Genomic DNA, 20,037 nt, shown 5'->3' on the forward strand with positions numbered 1-20,037 from the left:
TCCGGGTCCCGCGGCCGCTGATGGGAGGCGGAGCCCGCGCGGGCGAGCGGCGGCGCGGCGGCCACCATGGGGAACAAGCAGACCATCTTCACCGAGGAGCAGCTGGACAACTACCAGGTGAGCCCGGCGCGCCCGGCCCCCAGCGCGGGCCCCGCCGCCCCTCCCTCCTCCCGGCCGCCGGCCGAGGCCTCCTGAGAGCCTGCTCTCCGGGTTCGAGCCCTGCCTCTGCCTTCAGCGCGCCGCGTGACCTTGGGCCGGTGACTTTCCTGCGCCGTGCCTCAGTTTCCCCACCGGTGGCATGAGAGCTCTTTTCAGTTGGCAGAGCCTCTCAGGCGCGCCTCGCTCCAGCTACCCCGGCTTCTACTGTCACCCTAGGCAGCACCCAAACCCCTCCCCAGCCACCCACCTCAGCGCCTACCCTGACCCGGGAGAGGGACTCAGTACACTCGTCTGGATGGAGGAGCGCAGTCCCTGGAAGGATCCCAGGAGAGCAAGTCTCTATAAAGCAAAAATGAGAGCTGGGTCCTGTCCGGGCTAGGGGTGGGGTGCATCGGTGCACTCATGCAGCCTTCAGCTGGGACTGTCTTATTCATCTGCTGGGGCCTCTCCTTCTGACCCCAGCATGGAGGTCACTGGAGCAAGGCAGGCCTTCCAGGGCCACCTCTCCCAGCTCCCTTAGGCCCTCAGCGGCCTCCTCCTTAGACCTTTCTAGGTTTTCCTGCCTCCAGAGCCATCTCTCCAGATCTGGAATCCCGATGCTGTCCCACCCACGTAAAAACTTCACTGTGGTGGCGGAATGAAGCCCAACCCTTTGGCTTACCCAGAGCTCTGGGTTGTTGTCCAGCTCACCTCCGCATCCTAGTCTCCCCAGACACTGGGGAGGCAGTCCTGGGGAGATGAGGGGCAGTCCTGGCGAGATGAGGGGCTGTCCTGGCGAGATGAGAGGCAGGCGGGCTACCTGGAGGCAGAGCTGCCCTCTGCATGGCAGCTGCCTCAAAACCATTTGCAGTTGCTCCAACTCCCAAGGCGCATTCCTCCCTCCCTCTCTCCCTCTGCCCGTGCCATTTCCTGGGCCTGGATGCTGCACCCCGCCCCCTGCCCCAGATGATCTCTCTAACCCTTCAAGACCCACATTCCCCAGTCTGTGTAACCGTGCTTTCTTTGGCTGTGAAGGACAGCAGGCCTGAAGTGTGGGTCCTCTGATGTGGGTGAAGGTAAAACAAAGGTCCCTTCTCCTCCTAGAAGCCCTAGTTGTCAGTAATGGATTTCTCAGGTCCCCAGGTGAGGCCCTGGGAAGAGGGGAGCCACATTTATGGAGCACCTGTTGTATACCAAGCACAGTAATTGATACCATCTGTGCATCCACTCAATCATCACAGTGAGGTGGATGATTAGCCCATTTTACAGAAGTGTAAACAGAGGCTGAGGAGCCATTCAGGGCTCACGCAGGATTTTGAATCTTGACTCCCAGGCTCACTTCTTCAGTTGCGAGTGGGCTGGACTGGGCCACGTGTGCTCTTTGTCCCCAAGACACTCATGCTCAGACACTCAGAGACAGACTCCCAGTGCGATAGAGGCAGGTGGTGGAGTGTGTTCTCGGGAAGGGCACTGGTGGGCAGTGGGAGGCCAGCGGAGAAGGGGGGCAGAGTCCAGAAACGATGCCGCAGTTGAGCAGGCCTTGGGAAGACAGGCAGAGTTGTGCCTGGTGAGACCCAGAGGAGGCATTCCTGGTGGAGGGGACAGCTTGGGTAAAGGCTTGGGAGTGGGCAGGGGCAAGCAGGTAAGCCGTGCTCGGAATGAAGAGTAGCTTCATGGGGTGGGGAGCCTGGCATTGGGTTACCCATCGGAGCCAGTCCCAGTGTTGGGTTCTGATCCTTTGCCAGAGCCTAGCTAGACCCCGCCAGGCGTGCTGGGAGAAATGAGAGCTGTGAAACCCGAGAGCCCCACATCTCCTTCCCTCTGGCTCTCCAGCCAGCCTGTGGCAGCCGGGGCTGAGTGCGGGTGAGCCTGAGTTACAGCACGCCCTCCCCCAAGTAACCCCTAGGGTTTCTTGGGACCTCCCAGCCTGGCAGTCTAACCTTTCCCAGGCAGGGCGCACCCTCCTGGTTCCCGGTGCTGGTGATTCCCAACATTCAAGCTTCTCCCCAGGCCACTCCTCTTCATTGTACGGCCATCCCCCAGACCCCTTAAACTCCAAAACAGGGCTCACAGCCTCTCCAGCACCCACCGCTGCTCCTCCCGCCATTCACACTCTTCGCTGTCCTACAACCCATGTTTTCAGTGAAGAACAGGCCTGTGACTCAGCCTCTTGTAGCTCACCTGGAGGTCACCTCCTCCGTCCGCACAGCGGGGCCCTGGGCTGGGCCTGCTCAGTCTCACGCAAACTGGAGGTCTGACTGCTCCCTTTCACGCCCGTCCTGCCTGTCCCCCTCCAGCCACCCACGCTCCTGTGCTGCGGCCTCTCAGCTCTCCTCTCACTCTTCCTTCGTCTCTTTTTTCTTCCTTTCTTTTCCTTTCTTTCTTTCTTTTTTTTTTTTTGAGATAGAATATTGCTCTCTCTGTCACCCAGGCTAGAGTGCAGAGGCGCGATCTCAGCTCACTGCGACCTCTGCCTCCCAGTTCCACCTCCTGGGTTCAAGCAATTCTTCCTGTCTCAGTCTCCCAAGTAGCTGGAAAGACAGGTGCCCGCCACCACACCCAGCTAATTTTTGTATTTTTTTTTTTTTAAGCCTATGGCACCTGGTATTCCCAGGCAGTCTCTCATCTGAGTACTAACCAAGCCCGACCCTGCTTAGTTTCTGAGATCAGATGAGATCGGGCGCGCTCAGGGTGGTATGGCCATACGCAATTTTTGTGTTTTTAGTAGAGACAGCGTTTTGCCATGTTGGCTAGGCTGGTCTCAAACCCCTGACCTCAGGTGATCCACCCGCCTTGGCTTCCCAGAGTGCTGGGATGACGGGCGTGAGCCACTGCACGTGGCCTCCAGCCTCATTTCTTACTCCCTTTCCCTTGGACCCCAAGTTCCAGGCACACTGAAGGGCTGCTGGCCAAGCCCTCCCTCCCCCCTGCCCAGTTCTCCTGCTGCTCTCCCCGCTCCTCTGCTAACCTAGTCCGGCCCATCTTTCCGTCCGGGGCAGGCCTCACCTCTTTGGAATGACTCCCTGACTCCCCCATTCAGCTGGGAGTACTCAGGGAGCCTGACACAGTCACATCTCCAGCTCCTCCTGTAGCCACAGAACGGTCTATACTGGGCACCGCACTGTGTACACTCCGTGTCCCTTCTCATGTGGCCCCTGTCCAGGCACGAAAGGGATGCTTAGAGGATGTTGTAAAGTGAATGGACAAATATTTGTCAAGGTATGGCTCTAGGAGGACAAAGAACTCCAGACAAGAATTCTCAAGTCCTAGATTCAAGTCAGCCGGGCAGTGGATGTTGCGGGCCTTAGCAAGCCACTGTTCCCTTCTGGGCCTCAGAGTCCCCACCTCTAAAATGGGAACAACTCATGTCACTGGGCTCTTGTGGAGATTAACCGAGATCACCCTGGAGACTGACTTTGGGCCATGTGATGGTCACCTGGGCAGTGCTGAGGCCTGAGCTGGCCGAGCTGGGTGGAGAGTCACTTCCATTACAGCCGGGACTGGGACGGCCCATGGCTCAGCTCCTGACCGCTGGCACAGGCAGACCAGGCGTGTTAAGAGATGGGAGGCAGGCAGGCTGTCCGGAACAAGTCACCCGTGAGTTGAGCTCTGGAGAAAGGAAAGGATTTGCACAGCCCGCGGGAAGAGGGGAGGGCACTCCGGGTGGGGAATAGGATGAGCATAGGCTTGGAGGCAGAACTCCAGCCTTGGCTGGGGAAGCCTCTGGGCTTCTACTGTCAAAGCTCAGCCTGTCTGTTTTCTGCTGCCAAAGTTCTGAGGACCCATCATTCCTGGGTTAGACCCCCTCGCTCCTTCCCTCCTTCCGCTCCTCATGACCCTGACCTGAGCTGGGACCTTTGCCTGAAGACCTGTCCCTGTGTCCCTGTGTACTGTCAGGAGCCAGGCAGTGATGGGGTGTGTGCTCTCTGGAAGTATAAGAAAGGGTTCCTTCAGACACGGGCTCCCAGGGCAGCTGAGGGTGTAGTGGTGGGCAGGGTCTTTGGCGACTCCAGAGAAGGGAAAGACAGCAGAGCTACCGAGACTGGGGAGACAGACGCCTTTGGGACCTTGGGTGGTGGATGGAGTGTCGCACTGTATCCTATCAGCTGGGGCCTCAGACTTCCTGCACCTTATCACGTTTGCTTTTCACATGTCCCCTTCAGAGAGACATCATTTCTACTTTACAGATGGAGAAACTGAGGCTCAGAAAGGAGAGTGACGTGCCTGAGGGTCTGAAGCTAGACTAGAATTTGACTCTGACTACCAAACCTTTTCCCTTGCCACACTGCCAGGCCACCCTGAGCCCCGAGAAGATTTTAAGGACACCTGCCATATTCACCCTCTGTGCACTGCCTCCCTTGGGTGAGTCCTAGGGAAACAAGGCAACAGAAGAAACAGTAAAACATCAGCTGATGAGCAGATTCATGGCAGCTTCATCATTGATGTTGAAACCAAGAAACGGGTGTTACTAAATGTTCAGAAAGAGAAGAAAGGTTAAGGCCAGGCAGGGGCTATGCCCTCCCTGAGATACTCTGCAGCCACTGAAATAACGTAACTGCTGTGGAAAAGTCTGGTCCCTCGTCCCACAAGCCTGTATTAAGCACCTGCTGTGTATGGGCGTAGGAATACATAGCAGATGCTGTGACTCCACATGGATTGGCTGGTGTACAGTGGTCACGGGTGGACGGCAGTTCTGTTTATACTCGGCAGTGGTCAAGAAACACAGAGGATCTTTTCCTGCCTCTGCTTCCTTGCCGGGGGGTGGGGGGGCAAGCTCTACTCCCATTCAAAAGAAAAAAAGAAGGCCAGGCACAGTGGCTCATGCCTGTAATCGCAGCACTATGGGGGGCCGAGGCGGGTAGATCACCTGAGGTCGGGAGTTCGGGACCAGCCTGACCAATATGGTGAAACCCCGTCTCTACTAAAAATACAAAAATTAGCCAGGCGTAGTGGCGCGTGCCTATCATCCCAGCTACTCGGAAGGCTGAGACAGGAGAATCACTTGAACTCAGGAGGTGGAGGTTGCAATGAGCTGAGATCATGCCACTGTACTGCAGCCTTGGTGATAGACTGAGACTCTGTCTCAAAAGAAAAAAAAGGTAGCAGGGGTGGGGCGGGTAGAAAGGAAAGCACAGATGCCTGCGTTCCTCTCCCAGCCCTCCCGGGCTGTGTGTGTGTAACAGGGCAAGCTATTCAACTTCGCTAAGTCTCAAGTTGCCCATCTTTAGAACAGAGACATAAGGCCCACCCCCATCGGCTAATGATAAGGATTAAACAAAATTGGATATTCAGAGTCCCAGGTGTGTGGTACATCATGTACTGGCTGGGATATGGTTTTCAGCCTGGGCTGCACGTTGGAACCACCTGAGTGGCTTTGAAAATCACTGATGGTTGGGCTGGGCGCAGTGGCTCACGCCTGTAATCCCAGCACTTTGAGGGCTGAGGCGGGTGGATCACAAGGTCAAGAGATCGAGACCATCCTGGTCAACATGATGAAACCCCATCTCTACTAAAAATACAAAACATTAGCTGGGCATGGTGGCGCATGCCTGTAGTCACAGCTACTCAGGAGGCTGAGGCAGGAGAATTGCCTGAACCCAGGAGGCGGAGGTTGTGGTGAGCCGAGATCGCGCCATTGCACTCCACCCTGGGTAACGAGTGAAACTCCATCTCAAAAAAAAAAAAAAAAAAAAAAAGAAAGAAAAAGGAAAATCAGTGATGCCTGGATCCACCCTTGGGGATTTCTCTATGATTTGTCTGTGGTCTGCTGAGGGGTGGGGAGCACAGGTAGCTGAAATAGACCCGCCAGGTGATTCTGCTCTAGAGCAGAAGTCCTCACACTTCACTATGCGTCAGCATCACTGGGAGGGTTTTTTAAAATGCAGATCCCTGGACCTCACCCATAGAGTTTCTGATCTGGGAGAGCTGGAGTGGAGCCTGAGAATCTGCATTACCACCAGGTTCCCAGTGAGGCTGATGCTGCTGGTCCAGGAGCCATACCCGGAGGACCATTGATGGAGGGAGGTATAGGGAATTGTGATGGGAAGCAGGGTTATATGGAAGCATTGGCATCTTTTGCCAGTAGAACCCTTGAGTCAGGACCTGGGAAGTTCCTTTCCAACCCATGGGATAGGAGAGAGGCGAGGGGAGGGGAGGGAGGACAGATCAGCGGGAAGAGAGCAGGAGCTGGGGCTTCCCCCCATTGCCAGTTCTGCTGACGGCCTCCTCCGGGCTAGGTGAGGAGAGCCCTGGCCCTTTCACTGGGCACCTTAGACCATGGAAACAGCCCTGGGGTGGAGGGAAGTCCACCTTCTGCTCCGCGTTTCTGGGGTTTGCTGAGAAATCAGTCCACCCTGTCTCCAGCCTGTCTTTGCCTGAGGCCTGCTAAGTCGGGAGTTTTCTGCCTGTGCTGGCTGAGGAGTGGAGGCGCTGCTTCCCCGGCCTGAGCCTTTCTGCGCTCCTACAGAGGAACCATTGCCCAAAGCAAAGCCGAGACCCTCAGGAGAACCCCCTGTGTTTCCAAGAAGGCAGCATGGATCCTAAGTGTAACTCCCAGGGAGCAGCAGGTGGTTTAGGACACACTTGTTGGGCCAAATGGGGCCTGGAAATTCCCACCAGCTCTCCCTGCTTCAGCTCCCTGAGAGCACCCGGTGGAAACCCCAGATGTTGCATGCACCTTTCGGGCGTTCTCTCTTGGTCTTCTCAGTGCACAATTCAATTGCCCTGATGTCCAGCGGCTTCAGGTCTCACGCAGGGCAAGCCTGGCTGTTTGCTGGCCTGAGTTTCAGCCATTCGCTCCTCATCAGAGCTGGCTCTGGTCACTTACGGCCCCAGGAGGTCCTGCGGGACCCGGGCTTTGCAGACCTAAGAGGCCTTCTCCCTTCAGGCCGTAGCAGGGGACAAAGGCGGAGGAGCTAAGCAGCAGGCGAGAAGCAGAAAAGCCCTTCCCGGTTCGTCATTTTACCAGGGGCCGGGTCCTTTTCCCCTTCGTCCTTCTGACCGTGGCCTGCCAGTGTGGTCATTGTCACTGACTGCCAGTGGGTGATACTCACCTTGGGCAGGTCACGCTGTGGACAGAGGCAGGTCGTGTAGACAAAGACGGGACCCGTCTGAGATGAGTTAGTCATCCGAATGGCCCTAGGAGCCAAGTGCTGCCCCCACCCGGAGGTCCCCAGCAGCCCCTACCCTCACCTCTACCACAGACCCTACCTGGCTCCTCCCTGCCCACCTTTCCCTGCCCCATGTCCCCCGCGTCTTCACTTCCTTCCCTGGGTGACCTCATCTCTTTCTGCCTTCAGAACACCAGGCCCATACTGATGCTTCCCCAGCCTGTGTGCCTGGAACTGTCAGTCTCTGAACCTGGGGCTGCACAACCCGCCTAGCACCGTGCTCACTAATGCAGCGAGGCTGGCACCCCGTGCAGCCACACGAGGTGGCCCTGTGGCTCCTCATTCGGAGCTGTCTCCCAGCTGCCTGCCTGTCATCCCCCAGTGTATCCCGCTGGCATGCAAATGAGCCACGCCTACCTGTGAGCACTCCATCTCCCTCCTAAATGAGTACCCCGAAGTGCGCTGCAGCCCCCCACCACGCACTAAGCTCCCTAGGCCTAGCCCGGGATGGACAAAGGTTTGGGGAGGCGTTTTCTGTACCCACTAGAACCAGCTGTCCCTGGCAGGTGAGGGTGGGGTGGAGAGGGACAGTAGTGACTCTTCTGCACCCAGTCCAGGGCTGTCCCCTGGGAGGCCCTGTGACATCGAGGCCTCTGAGCAGGAGAGGAGACAGGAAGCCTCACACTGACCGTGTGTTTTCCTCCGACAGGACTGCACTTTTTTCAATAAGAAGGACATCCTCAAGTAAGTATGACTGTTCCTGCTGCCGGGACTGGGTCTGGGGCCGGGTGCGGCTGCGGCGCCCCGCATGGGCTGGCTGTGCCAGCTGGGGCTGAGGCGGAGCATCGGCCTCTGTCAGCAGCCGCGTTCAGGTCCCCACTCTGCCACTGGGCTGCTGGGTGGAGTTAAGGCTTCCCACTCCTCCCAGGGCCCGAGTCCCTGTCTGTTAGACTAGGGGTCCCTGAGGGCCCTCTGACTCCAGCTTTGATGTTCTTCCACTCCCGAGACCTCTGAAAGTTGAGGGCATGCCCATCACCCCTGTGCTGTTCATTGGGGTCTGCTTCTTCCCAGGGCAGCCCTTCTCCTTGGTGTCGGTGGGGGTGGGGGTAGATGGGATAGGAAGGATGAAGGGGACTGGCAGCCTCAGAACCCCAGAAGCAGATGGTGAGCGGGAATCACTGAATACCCAGAAACCCGCCCCACGGGCCTCGCTGGACCCCTCTGCCTGGGCTATCAGGTGGCACTAAAAGCCAGCAAAGTCCCAGGATCAGTTTCCCTGGAGATCGATGGTCAGGCTGGGAGCAGAGCCCACTGCAGCTTCCCAAGAGAACCGTGTGGCAGCCTGTCACTGCGCTAACCACTGCACATTCAGGCAGTGCCTCTCGGCTTTCCTCTCCACCCACGCTGCTGTTCTGACTTGTCTCCTGCGTGGGCAGGGGACACCCCACTTCCATCACCTTAGAGAGTCGGGGCAAGCGGCAAAGCCCCCCGGCCCGGCATCGGCAGCCCTGGGCTCTGCTTCCACTTCTCCGCTCTGTGGCCTTGGACAGCCATTTGGCCTTCCCTGAGCCTCCGTTTTCTGTAGTAAAGTGGGGATGGCGAAACTTACCCTTGCAGCATTGCAACACTGGGGTATAGTGTTTGATAAGTGGGCTTTGCTCTGTAGCTTGAGAGATGTCAGGGGCGAGGTCCCCATTTGGACAGGGTGGCTGTCGGTATTGGGATAACATGGCTGTCACCCCGGCCATTCTTGTGGCACCTCTTACCTTTCAGAGTTCTTGACATGGAGCCTCATTGAGCCTCACCAGGGAGCTTTGCATTCCCTGCTTTTGTAGATGCCAAGCCCAGCCTGCCTGTCTTCTGAGACCCATGGCCATTTTCATTCTGGCGACAAAAGCCCCTTGCCCCGGCCTTGGCACTGGCTCTCCCCACTCCCCAGAGTGTCCTCCTCTCCTCTGCCCGCAGCATTGCTATGTATACTTCCAGACCCAACTCCGGAGTCATCTCCTTTATAAGCACCCCCAACACCCTGCCACCCTAGTGTTCCCCCAGCTGCTCTAACAGAGTTCCTGGGCCCAGGTACCCAGCTCCCCACCAGACTTGCTATCAGGCAGGACTGACGGGGGCATGGCACCTGTTAGCCACAAGTGAGCCGATGGAGAGTGTGTGGCAGAAAGAGGGCCGGGTGCAGTGGCTCACGCCTGTAATCCCAGCACTTTGGGAGGCCAAGGTGGGTGGATCACAAGGTCAAGAGATCGAGACCATCCTGTTCAACATGGTGAAACCCCTTCTCTACTAAAAATACAAAAAAATTAGCTGGGCATGGTGGCGCGTGCCTGTAATCTCAGCTACTCAGGAGGCTGAGGCAGGAGAATTGCCTGAGCCCAGGAGGCGGAGGTTGCTGTGAGCCGAGATCGCGCCATTGCACTCCAGCCTGGGTAACAAGAGCGACACTCCGTCTCAAAAAAAAAAAAAAAAAAAAAAAAGACAGGATTGGCTGAGGGAGAACATTCCAGGCTGGGGAGCAGCACGGGTGAGAGACAGGCCAGCTTCTCCCGCTCCGCCTGCTACCCGCATCCTCCAGTGGTCTTACTGAGCTCAGCAAGGTTGCCTGTATGGGGAAGAGAAGAGAGGAGCTTGAAGGCCAGTCCAGGAATCAGATCCAATATGATGGGCTTTGGGGGTTGTGTTAGTCCGTTCTAACGCTGCTATAAAGAACTGCCCGAGACTGGGTAGTTTATAAAGGAAAGAGATTTAATTGAGTCACATAGCTGGGGAGGCCTCAGGAAACTTACAATCCTGGCAGAAGGAGAGGCAAATACGTCCTTCTTCACATGGTGGCAGGAAAGAGAAGTGCTGGGCAAAGGGGGAAAGGCCCCTTATAAAACCGTCAGCTGTCGTGAGAACTCGCTCATCGTCACGAGAACAGCACGGGGTAACCACCCCCGTGAGTCAGTTACCTCCCCCCAAGTCCCTGCCCTGCCACGTGGGGATTATGGGAACTACAATTCAAGATGAGATTTGGGTAGGGACACAGCAGACCATATCAAGGGTATCCCTGGCGTCCTGGAAGATGAGGGGTGCCAGGCAGGTGAGAGGGCTTGGGCAGGGGTGTCTTGGCTTCCCACAGCCCTGGCATGCCCACCTCTGCACACTTCGGCACCCCAGGTTCTAACAGCATCAGAGCAAAACCCGAGCCGGAGGCCCCGTCTGCAGCGTGGGGATGACGCACATGGGCCCCTGCGTCTGGGAGGCCTGGGTGACGGTGTTGTGAACACGGAAGGAGCTACCTGGAGGTCTGCTGCTCATCTGTCCACCCTCAGGGAAGGGTAGTAAGACAAGACAGGATTCCGGATTGCCTGTCTCTAGAGGGACCAGGCACGGCCACGATGGCTCCATTCCAGTTTCAGCCCCTTCGTTTTTCCGCAGCCTTCTCTGTGGCGAGGCCAGCGTGGCTGATCACCCCTCCAGGAGAGCCCTCTCAGGTCCGGGAGCCCAGAGCAAGGCCAGCGGCAGCGCCAGGCTGTCCAGCCCCCAGGCCTCTGCTGGTCTTCCCTGCTCCCAAGCGCCTTTCAGGGATGCTACCTCCTCACCCACACCGGGATGGTTTTCTTAGTAAGCTGCTCCCTGAGTACTGACCAGATGGCGAGGAGGAAACTTGAGAAGGAGGTTTTTCTTTGCAGGTTGGGGCCCAGCTCTCTGGCAGCTTTGGGGCAGTGATACCGAGTCACAGGCAGCCCGCCTCCAGTTCTCCTTCCCTCTGCTCTGCCCCCACGCACGCAGATCCAATTGCTGCCCAGGACACAGCCCCTCCCTTCCTCCACTGAGCCCGTGTGGGCAGCCCACCCCACTCAGTCACCTTGCTTTTTATAGGTGAGAGCTTGGCATTTGGACTTCCCTTGTCCCATAATTAGGCTGTGTTCCTTAATCAGCGGGACAGGAGTCCCTGTCTTCTTAGTGCACGCAGAGGCCCACCCAGCCAGCACCCCACGGTGTTTGCCTGTTTGTTATTTTATTGTTTATCTTCTCAAACTCTGAAAAGCTTTGTGTAACCTGTTTTAATGACTTACTACACATATACATAATGATTGCAGAAAAATTAGAAAATGAAGCCAGTCAACAGAAGACAAAAAATGTTAGCTATAAACCTATGACCCAGAAATCATGGCAGTTCATCTTTTTGTATAGATTATGCCAGTGTTTTCTTTCGTATGTGTTTATCAAAGTGAGATCGTGGTCAGGTACGGTGTGGCTCCTTTAATCCTAGCACTTTGAGAGGCCAAGGCAAGTGGATCATTTGACCTCAGGAGTTAATGATCAGGCTGGCCAATGTGGTGAGACCCCTGTCTCTCTAAAAAAAAAAAAAAATACAAGCCAGGCACAGTGGCTCACGCCTGTAATCCCAGCACTTTGGGAGGCCGAGGTGGGTGGATCACAAGGTCAAGAAATCGAGATCATCCCGGTCAACATGGTGAAACCCCGTCTCTTCTAAAAATACAAAAAAAATCAGCTGGGCATGGTGGCGCGTGCCTGTAATCCCAGCTCCTCAGGAGGCTGAGGCAGGAGAATTGCCTGAACCCAGGAGGTGGAGGTTGCGGTGAGCCGAGATCGCGCCATTGCACTCCAGCCTGGGTAACAAGAGCGAAACTCTGTCTCAAAAAAAAAAAAAAAAAAGTTAGCGAGGAGTGGTGGTGTGCACCTGTAGTCCCAGCTACTTGGGAGGCTGAGGTGGGAGAATTTCTTGAGCTCAGGAGGTTGAGGTTGCAGTGAGTTGAGATTGCACCACTGGACTCCAGCCTGGGCAACAGAGCGAGAACTTGTCTCAAAAAAAAAAAAAAAAAAGTCAGATGGTATTGTTTTGTAATATGCTTAAAATTGGTCGGGCAAGATGGCTCATGCCTGTAATCCCAGCACTTTGGGAGCTTGAGGCAGGTGGATCACAGGGTCAGAAGTTCAAGACCAGCCTGGCCAACATGGTAAAACCCTGTCTCTTCTAAAAATACAAAAATGAGCTGGGCATGGTGGCACACGCCTGTAATCCCAGCTACTCGGAAGGCTGAGGCAGGAGAACTGCTTGAACTGGGACTCGGGAGGCAGAGGTTGCAGTGAGCAGAGATTGCGCCACTGCACTCCAGCCTGGGCTACAGAGCAAGACTCTGCCTCAAAAAAAAAAAAAAAAAAAAAAAAGCTTAAAATTGCTTTTCCTTACGCAAGTTGTAAAATTAGGTAAGAAAGCTAAAGCAAATAGTATGGTGGATCCTCAAAAATAAAATCACCACATGATCTAGTAATTCTACTTCTGGGGACGTACCCAAAGGAATTGAAAGCAAAGTCTTGAAGAGACGTTTGTACACCCACGTTCATAGCAGCGTTATCCACAAAAGGTGGAAGCAATCCATCAGTAAAGGAACTGATGAACAAAATGTGATATGGACAGACAATAAAACATTATTCAGCCTTCAAAAGGAAGGAGAGTCTGACCCACACTACAACCTGGATGGACCTTAAGGACATTATGCACAGTGAAATAAGCAGTCACAAAAAGACGTACACTGTAGGGTTCCACTTACATGAGGTACCTAGAGTAGTCAGATTCCAAGAGACGGAAAGTCGAACAGTGGTTGCCAGGGGCTGGGAGGAGGAGGAATTGATTAGTAGAGAGCTTCAGTTTCGGAAGATGCAGAGAGTTCTGGAGGTGGGTCAGTGGTGGTGATGGTTATGTAATAATGTGAGCATACTTAATGCCACTGAACTGCACCCATAAAAAGGGTTAAGACGGCAAAGTTTATGGCATGCGCGTTTTACCACAATTTAGAAAAACTGATAATTAAGATGGTAAATTTTATGTTATTGTATCACAATTTTTAAAGTTAAAAAAGATAAGAAAAACGATCTTAGTGTCTCCTTGATACCCAAAATCATCACTGACGTTTTACTGAGCGGCCTTACTTTTAGTCTTTCTTTTTGTAGGTATATAAATGTATGCAAGCTTTTTCTTAAAAAAAAAAAAAAAGGGATTATACAGTATATTCTGCTTTTTTCATTTGACATCTTGAAAACAACTTTCAGTATCATTAGATATTCTGATATAATATTTTAAGTGACTGCGTTTAATGCATATTTCTTTTTTGAATTTTTTTTTTATTAGACTTTAAGTTCCAGGATACATGTGCAGAATGTGCAGGTCTGTTACTTAGGTATACACATGCCATGGTGGTTTGCTGCATCCATCACCGCATCATCTACACTAGGTATTTCTCCTAATGCTATCCCTCCCCTATCCCCCTACCCCCGACAGATCCTGGGGTATGTTCCCCTTCCTGTGTCCCTGTGTTCTCATTATTCAACTCCCACTTATAAGTGAGAACATGTGGTGTTTGGTTTTCTGTTCCTGTGTTAGTTTGCTGAGAATGATGGTTTCCAGATATTTCTTAATTTGTGTAGTTGAACTTTTCACAATTTTAATTTGTGCTTCAGTAAATATTCTTGTGCCATTCACATAACTGCACATGTCTGGATACTTCCAACAGATTTCCTGATCAAAGATATGGAGATATATATATATATATACATATATATATATATATTTTTTTTGAGACGGAGTTTCGCTCTTGTTACCCAGGCTGGAGTGCAATGGCGCGATCTCGGCTCACCACAACCTCCGCCTCCTGGGTTCAGGCAATCCTCCTGCCTCAGCCTCCTGAGGAGCTGGGATTACAGGCACGCGCCACCATGCCCACCTAATTTTTTGTATTTTTAGTAGAGACGGGGTTTCACCATGTTGACCAGGATGGTCTCGATCTCTTGACCTTGTGATCTGCCCACCTCGGCCTCCCAAAGTGCTGGGATTACAGGCTTGAGCCACCACGCCCGTCCCTGGATATATATTTTTTTAAGACAGGGTTTCACCATGTTGGCCAGAATGGTCTCGAACTCCTGACCTCAGGTAATCTGCCCACCTCTGCCTCCCAAAGTGCCGGGATTACAGGCGTGAGCCACCGTGCCTGGCAAATATGGATATTTTTAAAACTTTCTTTGTCTCTCTACTGCTGTTATATGCTCTTCTGACCTCAGATCATTCATTGAATAACCCAAGAGTCTGAAGCTCAGCTGCCTTTAACGGGGGCCAATATGCACTGTAAATCAATGGAGCTGTTGAGTCGGATGGGAACTCTTTAGAATGGGCATCTGCAGAAATAGCTGCTCCTGAGCCCCAGCTAGTTATTACCCTGGGGGAATCCAGGACCAGCTTGATGAAGAAACCCAGGTTTATAAGATCTTTCAATTTGTATATGTTGGCAACAAAATTCTAAATTTATTATTTTAATATAATTTAATTATTTTTCAATGCTATATGAAAACCAGGCATGAATGTGGACTGCTAGTTCGTGACTTCCAGAGGAATCCATCTTTTCCCCACTGGTTTCAAATGCTGTATCACGGGCTAATTCTCATGTATGTGCGGATCTACCATTCGTACTAGTCTGCCTTGTAAACGCCAGTGTCTGTTTCGCGTATTGTCCTTATGATAGCTTTTAATACCCGACAGGGACAAGTGTTTTCCCGGTTTCTCTTTTTCAGGGTTTCCCCAGTAGCTTGAAGAAAGACTTCACCAAACTTTCGAATCAGGCTGGCCAGATCCCAAATAGATCATTTGCAGGTTTTGATTAGGATCATATTCGTTTTACAGAAAAATGAAGAGCATTCTCATCATTACAGCATTAAGTCTTTCCAGTCAGTAATGTACAATAGTTATCTAACTACCTAAAATGTTTTTATATCCTTTGTTAAACTTTTACGGTGTTTTTGATACTTCAAAATTAGAACGTTTTGTACCAATTTTAGTTGGTTTGGGGTTTTTTTGGTTCTTTTAAATTGTGAATTCAATTTTTTTAATTAAAAAAAAGTATAGAAATTATCTTAGTGTGTTGCCCAGGCTGGTCTCAAACCCCTGGCCTCAAGCAATCCTTTCCTCTTGGCCTCCCAAGAGGAAAGGATTATTGGGATGAGCCACTGCACTCAGCCAAATCCTGTTTTGAAAAAGGCTAATGTTGGTACATAATAGAAAAACTATTGCGTAGAAAAGCTTCTCAACTTTTTCTATTTCAAATCGTTTTTTTTTTTAATTTTGAGACGGAGTTTTGCTCTTGTTACCCAGGCTGGAGTGCAATGGCGCGATCTCGGCTCACCGCAACCTCCGCCTCCTGGGTTCAGGCAACTCAGCCTCCTGAGTAGCTGGGATTACAGGCACGCGCCACCATGCCCAGCCAATTTTTGTATTTTTAGTAGAGACGGGGTTTCACCATGTTGACCAGGATGGTCTCGATCTCTTGACCTTGTGATCCACCCGCCTCGGCCTCCCAAAGTGCTGGGATTATAGGCATAAGCCGCCGTGCCCGGCCTCTCTTATGTGCTTTAAATTGTCCCCTCCTGTATACTTTAAATGATTACTGCATTACTTATAATACCTAATACAATGTAAATGCTATGTAAAGAGTGGCTATACTGTATTGTTTAAGGAATAATGACAAGAAAAACAATCTATACATGTTCAGTGTAGATGCCATTTTTTCCCCAGATATTTTTCATCTTCGGATGACTCATGGTTGCAAAACTCATGGACCCGGAGGGCCGATAGCATATTGACTGGTGCTTCTGGGGAGACATGTTACGTAATAACCGTGACGACAGGCATCCTACATTGCGAGGTATATCCCCAGTATGTACAAAAATTAGCTGGGCCTGGTGTGGGTGCCTGTAGTCCCAGCTACTCAGGAGGTTGAGGCAGGAGAATTGCTTGAACCCAGGAAGTGGAGGTTGCGGTGAGCCGAGATCGCGCCACTGCACTTCAGCCTAGGTGACAGTGTGAGACTCAAAAGGGTGTCACGCTCTCTTTTTTTTGAGACTCAAAAAAAAAAAAAAAGAAAGAGAGCGATATCCTTTTGTCTCTGCTCCTAAGAAAAACTCCTTTTGTTTCTGTTTTTTTGTTATTGTTTTTGTTTTTTTTGAGACGGAGTTTCGCTCTTGTTACCCAGGCTGGAGTGCAATGGCGCGATCTCGGCTCACCGCAACCTCCGCCTCCTGGGTTCAGGCAATTCTCCTGCCTCAGCCTCCTGAGTAGCTGGGATTACAGGCACGCGCCACCATGCCCAGCTAATTTTTTGTATTTTTAGTAGAGACGGGGTTTCACCATGTTGACCAAGATGGTCTCGATCTCTTGACCTCGTGATTCACCCGCCTCGGCCTCCCAAAGTGCTGGGATTACAGGCTTGAGCCACCGCTCCCGGCCCACAAACTTCTAAATATCAAACCATCTTTGCATTCTGGAATAAATCCTACTTGGTCCTAACGTATTATTCTTTTAAACTCTTGGACTTGATTTAACAGTATGTTATTTTTTCTTTCTTTACTTATTATTATTATTATTATTTATTTTTTTTTTTTGAGACAGAGTTTCGCTCTTGTTACCCAGGCTGGAGTGCAATGGTGCGATCTCGGCTCACTGCAACCTCCGCCTCCTGGGTTCAGGCAATTTTCCTGCCTCAGCCTCCTGAGTAGCTGGGATTACAGGCACGTGCCACCATGCCCAGCTAATTTTTTTTGTATTTTTAGTAGAGACGGGGTTTCACCATGTTGACCAGGATGGTCTCGATCTCTTGACCTCGTGATCCACCGCGCCCGGCCTTCTTTACTTATTATTATTATTATTTTTTTAGAGACAGGATCTCAGTCTGTTGCTAAGGCTGGAGATCCTCCTACTTGAGTCTCCTGAGTAGCTAGGACTCCTGATGCATGTCACCACACCCACCTAATTTTTCATTTTTTTTTTATAGAAACACAGTCTCACTACATTGCCCAGGCTGATCTCAAGCTCCTGGCCTTACGCAATTCTCTCACCTTGGCCTCCCAAAGCACACCGAGATTACAGTCATGAGCCACTGTGCCTGGCCCCCAGTATGTTATTTTATAAGACTTTTTCATCTATGTATGTTAAGTGCCATTGGTCCATTCTGGTACCTATTAGATTCTGGTATCAGGGTTCTTGTTAACTTTGTAAAAAGAAGTGGGGGCTTTCACATTTCTTGCCTCATATTCTGGAGCAGTTTGAGTAGCGTAAGTATTGTTTCTGGTCCTGGATGTTACAGTCGGACTAATACATAGCTCTTCCTGAACTCGGCACCCTTTAGTGGGGGAGAGGTGCAGAGATCAGTTCTTTGACAATGCCTAGAGTTTTTTTCACAGTGATTTGGGATTTCAAATTCTCCTTGGATTTTTCTTTAAAGAAAAATGTCAATGTGTCTTTAGTTACTGTTTCAGAACAGATCTGTGTACCAGGGTGGAAGCCGGCCTTCCCACCACAGAAGATACCTCCCCAACCCTGCCGAGCACCCACGGCCTCTCTCCCTAGTCCGCCCCTTCCGGGAGCCCCTGGCATGTCAGGCAGCTAAAAGCTGCCAGTTTAAGGCCAGTGGCTGGTTGGTTTGGTTTGAGACACAGTCTCGCTCTGTCCCCCAGGCTGAGGTGCACGATCTCGGCTCACCACAACTTCCACCTCCCAGGTTCGAGCAATTCTCCTGCTTCAGTCTCTCAAGTAGCTGGGACTACATGTGCCCGCTACCACGCCCAGCTGATTTTTTTATTCTCAGTAGAGATGGGGTTTCACCATATTGGCCAGGCTGGTCTTGAGCTCCTGACCTTGTGATCCGCCTGCCTCGGCCTCCCAGAGTGCTGGGATTACAGGCGTGACCCACTGCGCCCGGCCAAAGGCCAGTGGTTTTATGAACACCATCCTATTTAATCCAAGTGTGAGAACAGTAAAACAGCCCCTGCTTTACTGATAGGGAAACTTATTCTCCAGTGGATTAACCCGCTTACCCGTGCTGCTAGTGAGATGTAGGCAGGGCTCCAACCTCAGCCTGACTTCATGCTCCTGCTGCAGTCATCCCACAGAACTTCGGAGGTATAGGTCAACCCCAGAAACACTCTAACATCACACCCTAACACGTGGGGCAGGGTCAAGGTCAAGTAGGAAATGTTAGTTGGAAGCACAATGGATATGTGAAAGTGCCAGATGCATGAATTATGAAAGAAGTTGCATGAATTTTGAAACAAGTGGTCATTCCTTATTTGGGAATGGTGTTAAAAAAAAAAAAAAAAAAAAGACAGCACTTTGGGAGGCCGAGGCAGGTGGATCACGAGGTCAAGAGATCGAGACCATCCCGGTCAACATAGTGAAACCCCGTCTCTACTAAAAATACAAAAAATTAGCTGGGCATGGTGGCACGTGCCTGTAATCCCAGCTTCTCAGGTGGCTGAGGCAGGAGAATTGCCTGAGCCCAGGAGGCGGAGGTTGCGGTGAGCCGAGATCGCGCCATTGCACTCCAGCCTGGGTAACAAGAGGGAAACTCCGTCTCAAAAAAAAATTTTTAAAAAGAGTACTTTTTCTCTACACAAGAAACAGGAGCAAAGAAAGTCCTCAGTGCCCTCTTGTGGAGAGTCACAGCTTGAGCCCACCACCCTGGCATTTTCCGAGCCGCCTCCCACCCAAAGTACCAGTTTTGAGGTTTTCCCTCCAGCTCTGCCCGCAAATCATGGCACATCTGTGTGAGTTTAGGCTCCTTTACGGGGACGCGCGACTGGCAAAGTGCGCGTGTTACAGTTCATTGGCCCTGGACAGGCTCTGAGCCAGGGAAGGGTATGCTGACTGGGGCTTGACTTGCAGGGAGGAGCCAAGTGGCTGGAGTCCAGGGGTTCTGGGTTCAAGTCCTGTCCTCACTGCTCATTGGCTGTGTAGGATGGGGCAGACATTTGATTCTTGAGCCTCAGTTTTCCCACCTGAAAATGGGAGACTAATATCTACCCCTCAGGGCGATCTGGGGATTAAAACGAGTAAAGCAGTCCACACAGAGGGTCAGTCCAGGGCCGGCACAGAGGAAGCCCTTGCCGAACCGTAGCTGGCGTTATCATCTGTGTGAGCTGGTAGGTAGTCACGTGCCTTGCTAAGGACAGCTAGGTGCAGGACCACAAGAATTGGCAGAATCTAAGGGAGAGTTGGGTGGCTGTGCTGAATGGCTTGCTAAAGGTGGACCTGGGGTGTGTCACTGGGTCGGGTCACTTAAAAAGAGGCCTGGGCTGGCCCGGCACGGTGGCTCAAGCCTGTAATCCCAGCACTTTTGGAGGCCGAGGCGGGCGGATCACGAGGTCAGGAGATGAAGACCATGGTGAAACCCCGTCTCTACTAAAAAATACAAAAATGAGCTGGGCGTGGTGGCACACACCTGTGGTCCCAGCTGCTCGGGAGCCTGAGGCAGGAGAATTGCTTGAACCCGGGAAGTGGAGGTTGCAGTGAGCCGAGATCGCGCCACTGCACTCCAGCCTGGTGCCTGGGCTGATCTGGCGTTGTGGGTGGCAGGCAGGCCCAAGTCCAGGAGATACGGGATCTTGCCTAATCCATTCACCAGCAGCCTAGGATTTCACCTCCGGCAGGTCACCTACCTCGGCCCCCAGTCAGTGCCCCTTACAGTGTCCCACCCCTGGCAGCACTTAATGAACACAAGTTTTGTTTTTTGAGGTAGGGTCTTGCTCTGTTGCCCAGGCTGGAGTACAGTGGGGCAATCATAGCTCACTGTAGCCTCCAACTCCTGGGCTCCAGTGATCCTTCAGCCTCAGCCTCCCAAGAAGCTAGGACTGAGCCACCATATCCGGCTAATTTATTTTCATTTTTGTAGAGACAGGGTCTTGCTGTGTTGCCTAGATGGGTCTCAAACTCTGGGCCTCAAGTGGTCCCCCA

At 52.2% G+C, this 20,037-nt stretch overlaps 1 protein-coding gene and 1 pseudogene across 2 annotated transcripts in view; one reads left to right on the forward strand and one right to left on the reverse strand.

Moving 5' to 3' along the window:
* The window catches only part of CIB2 (calcium and integrin binding family member 2), a 26,803-nt gene continuing 6,766 nt past the window's right edge, over positions 1 to 20,037 (forward strand). The window contains exons 1-2 of one of the 2 annotated variants that reach the window (XM_003942978.4): positions 1 to 117; positions 7,957 to 7,991. In XM_003942978.4, coding sequence (XP_003943027.2) covers positions 67 to 117; positions 7,957 to 7,991 — 86 coding nt within the window. In that variant the 5' untranslated portion in view covers positions 1 to 66. The remainder of the gene's footprint in view (positions 118 to 7,956; positions 7,992 to 20,037) is intronic. The other variant, XM_074392592.1, reaches the window with a different exon arrangement.
* On the reverse strand, positions 2,728 to 2,846 carry LOC120364136 (5S ribosomal RNA; annotated as a pseudogene).

The sequence above is a fragment of the Saimiri boliviensis genome, chromosome 2, assembly GCF_048565385.1.
Source record: "Saimiri boliviensis isolate mSaiBol1 chromosome 2, mSaiBol1.pri, whole genome shotgun sequence".
Lineage (NCBI taxonomy): Eukaryota > Metazoa > Chordata > Mammalia > Primates > Cebidae > Saimiri > Saimiri boliviensis.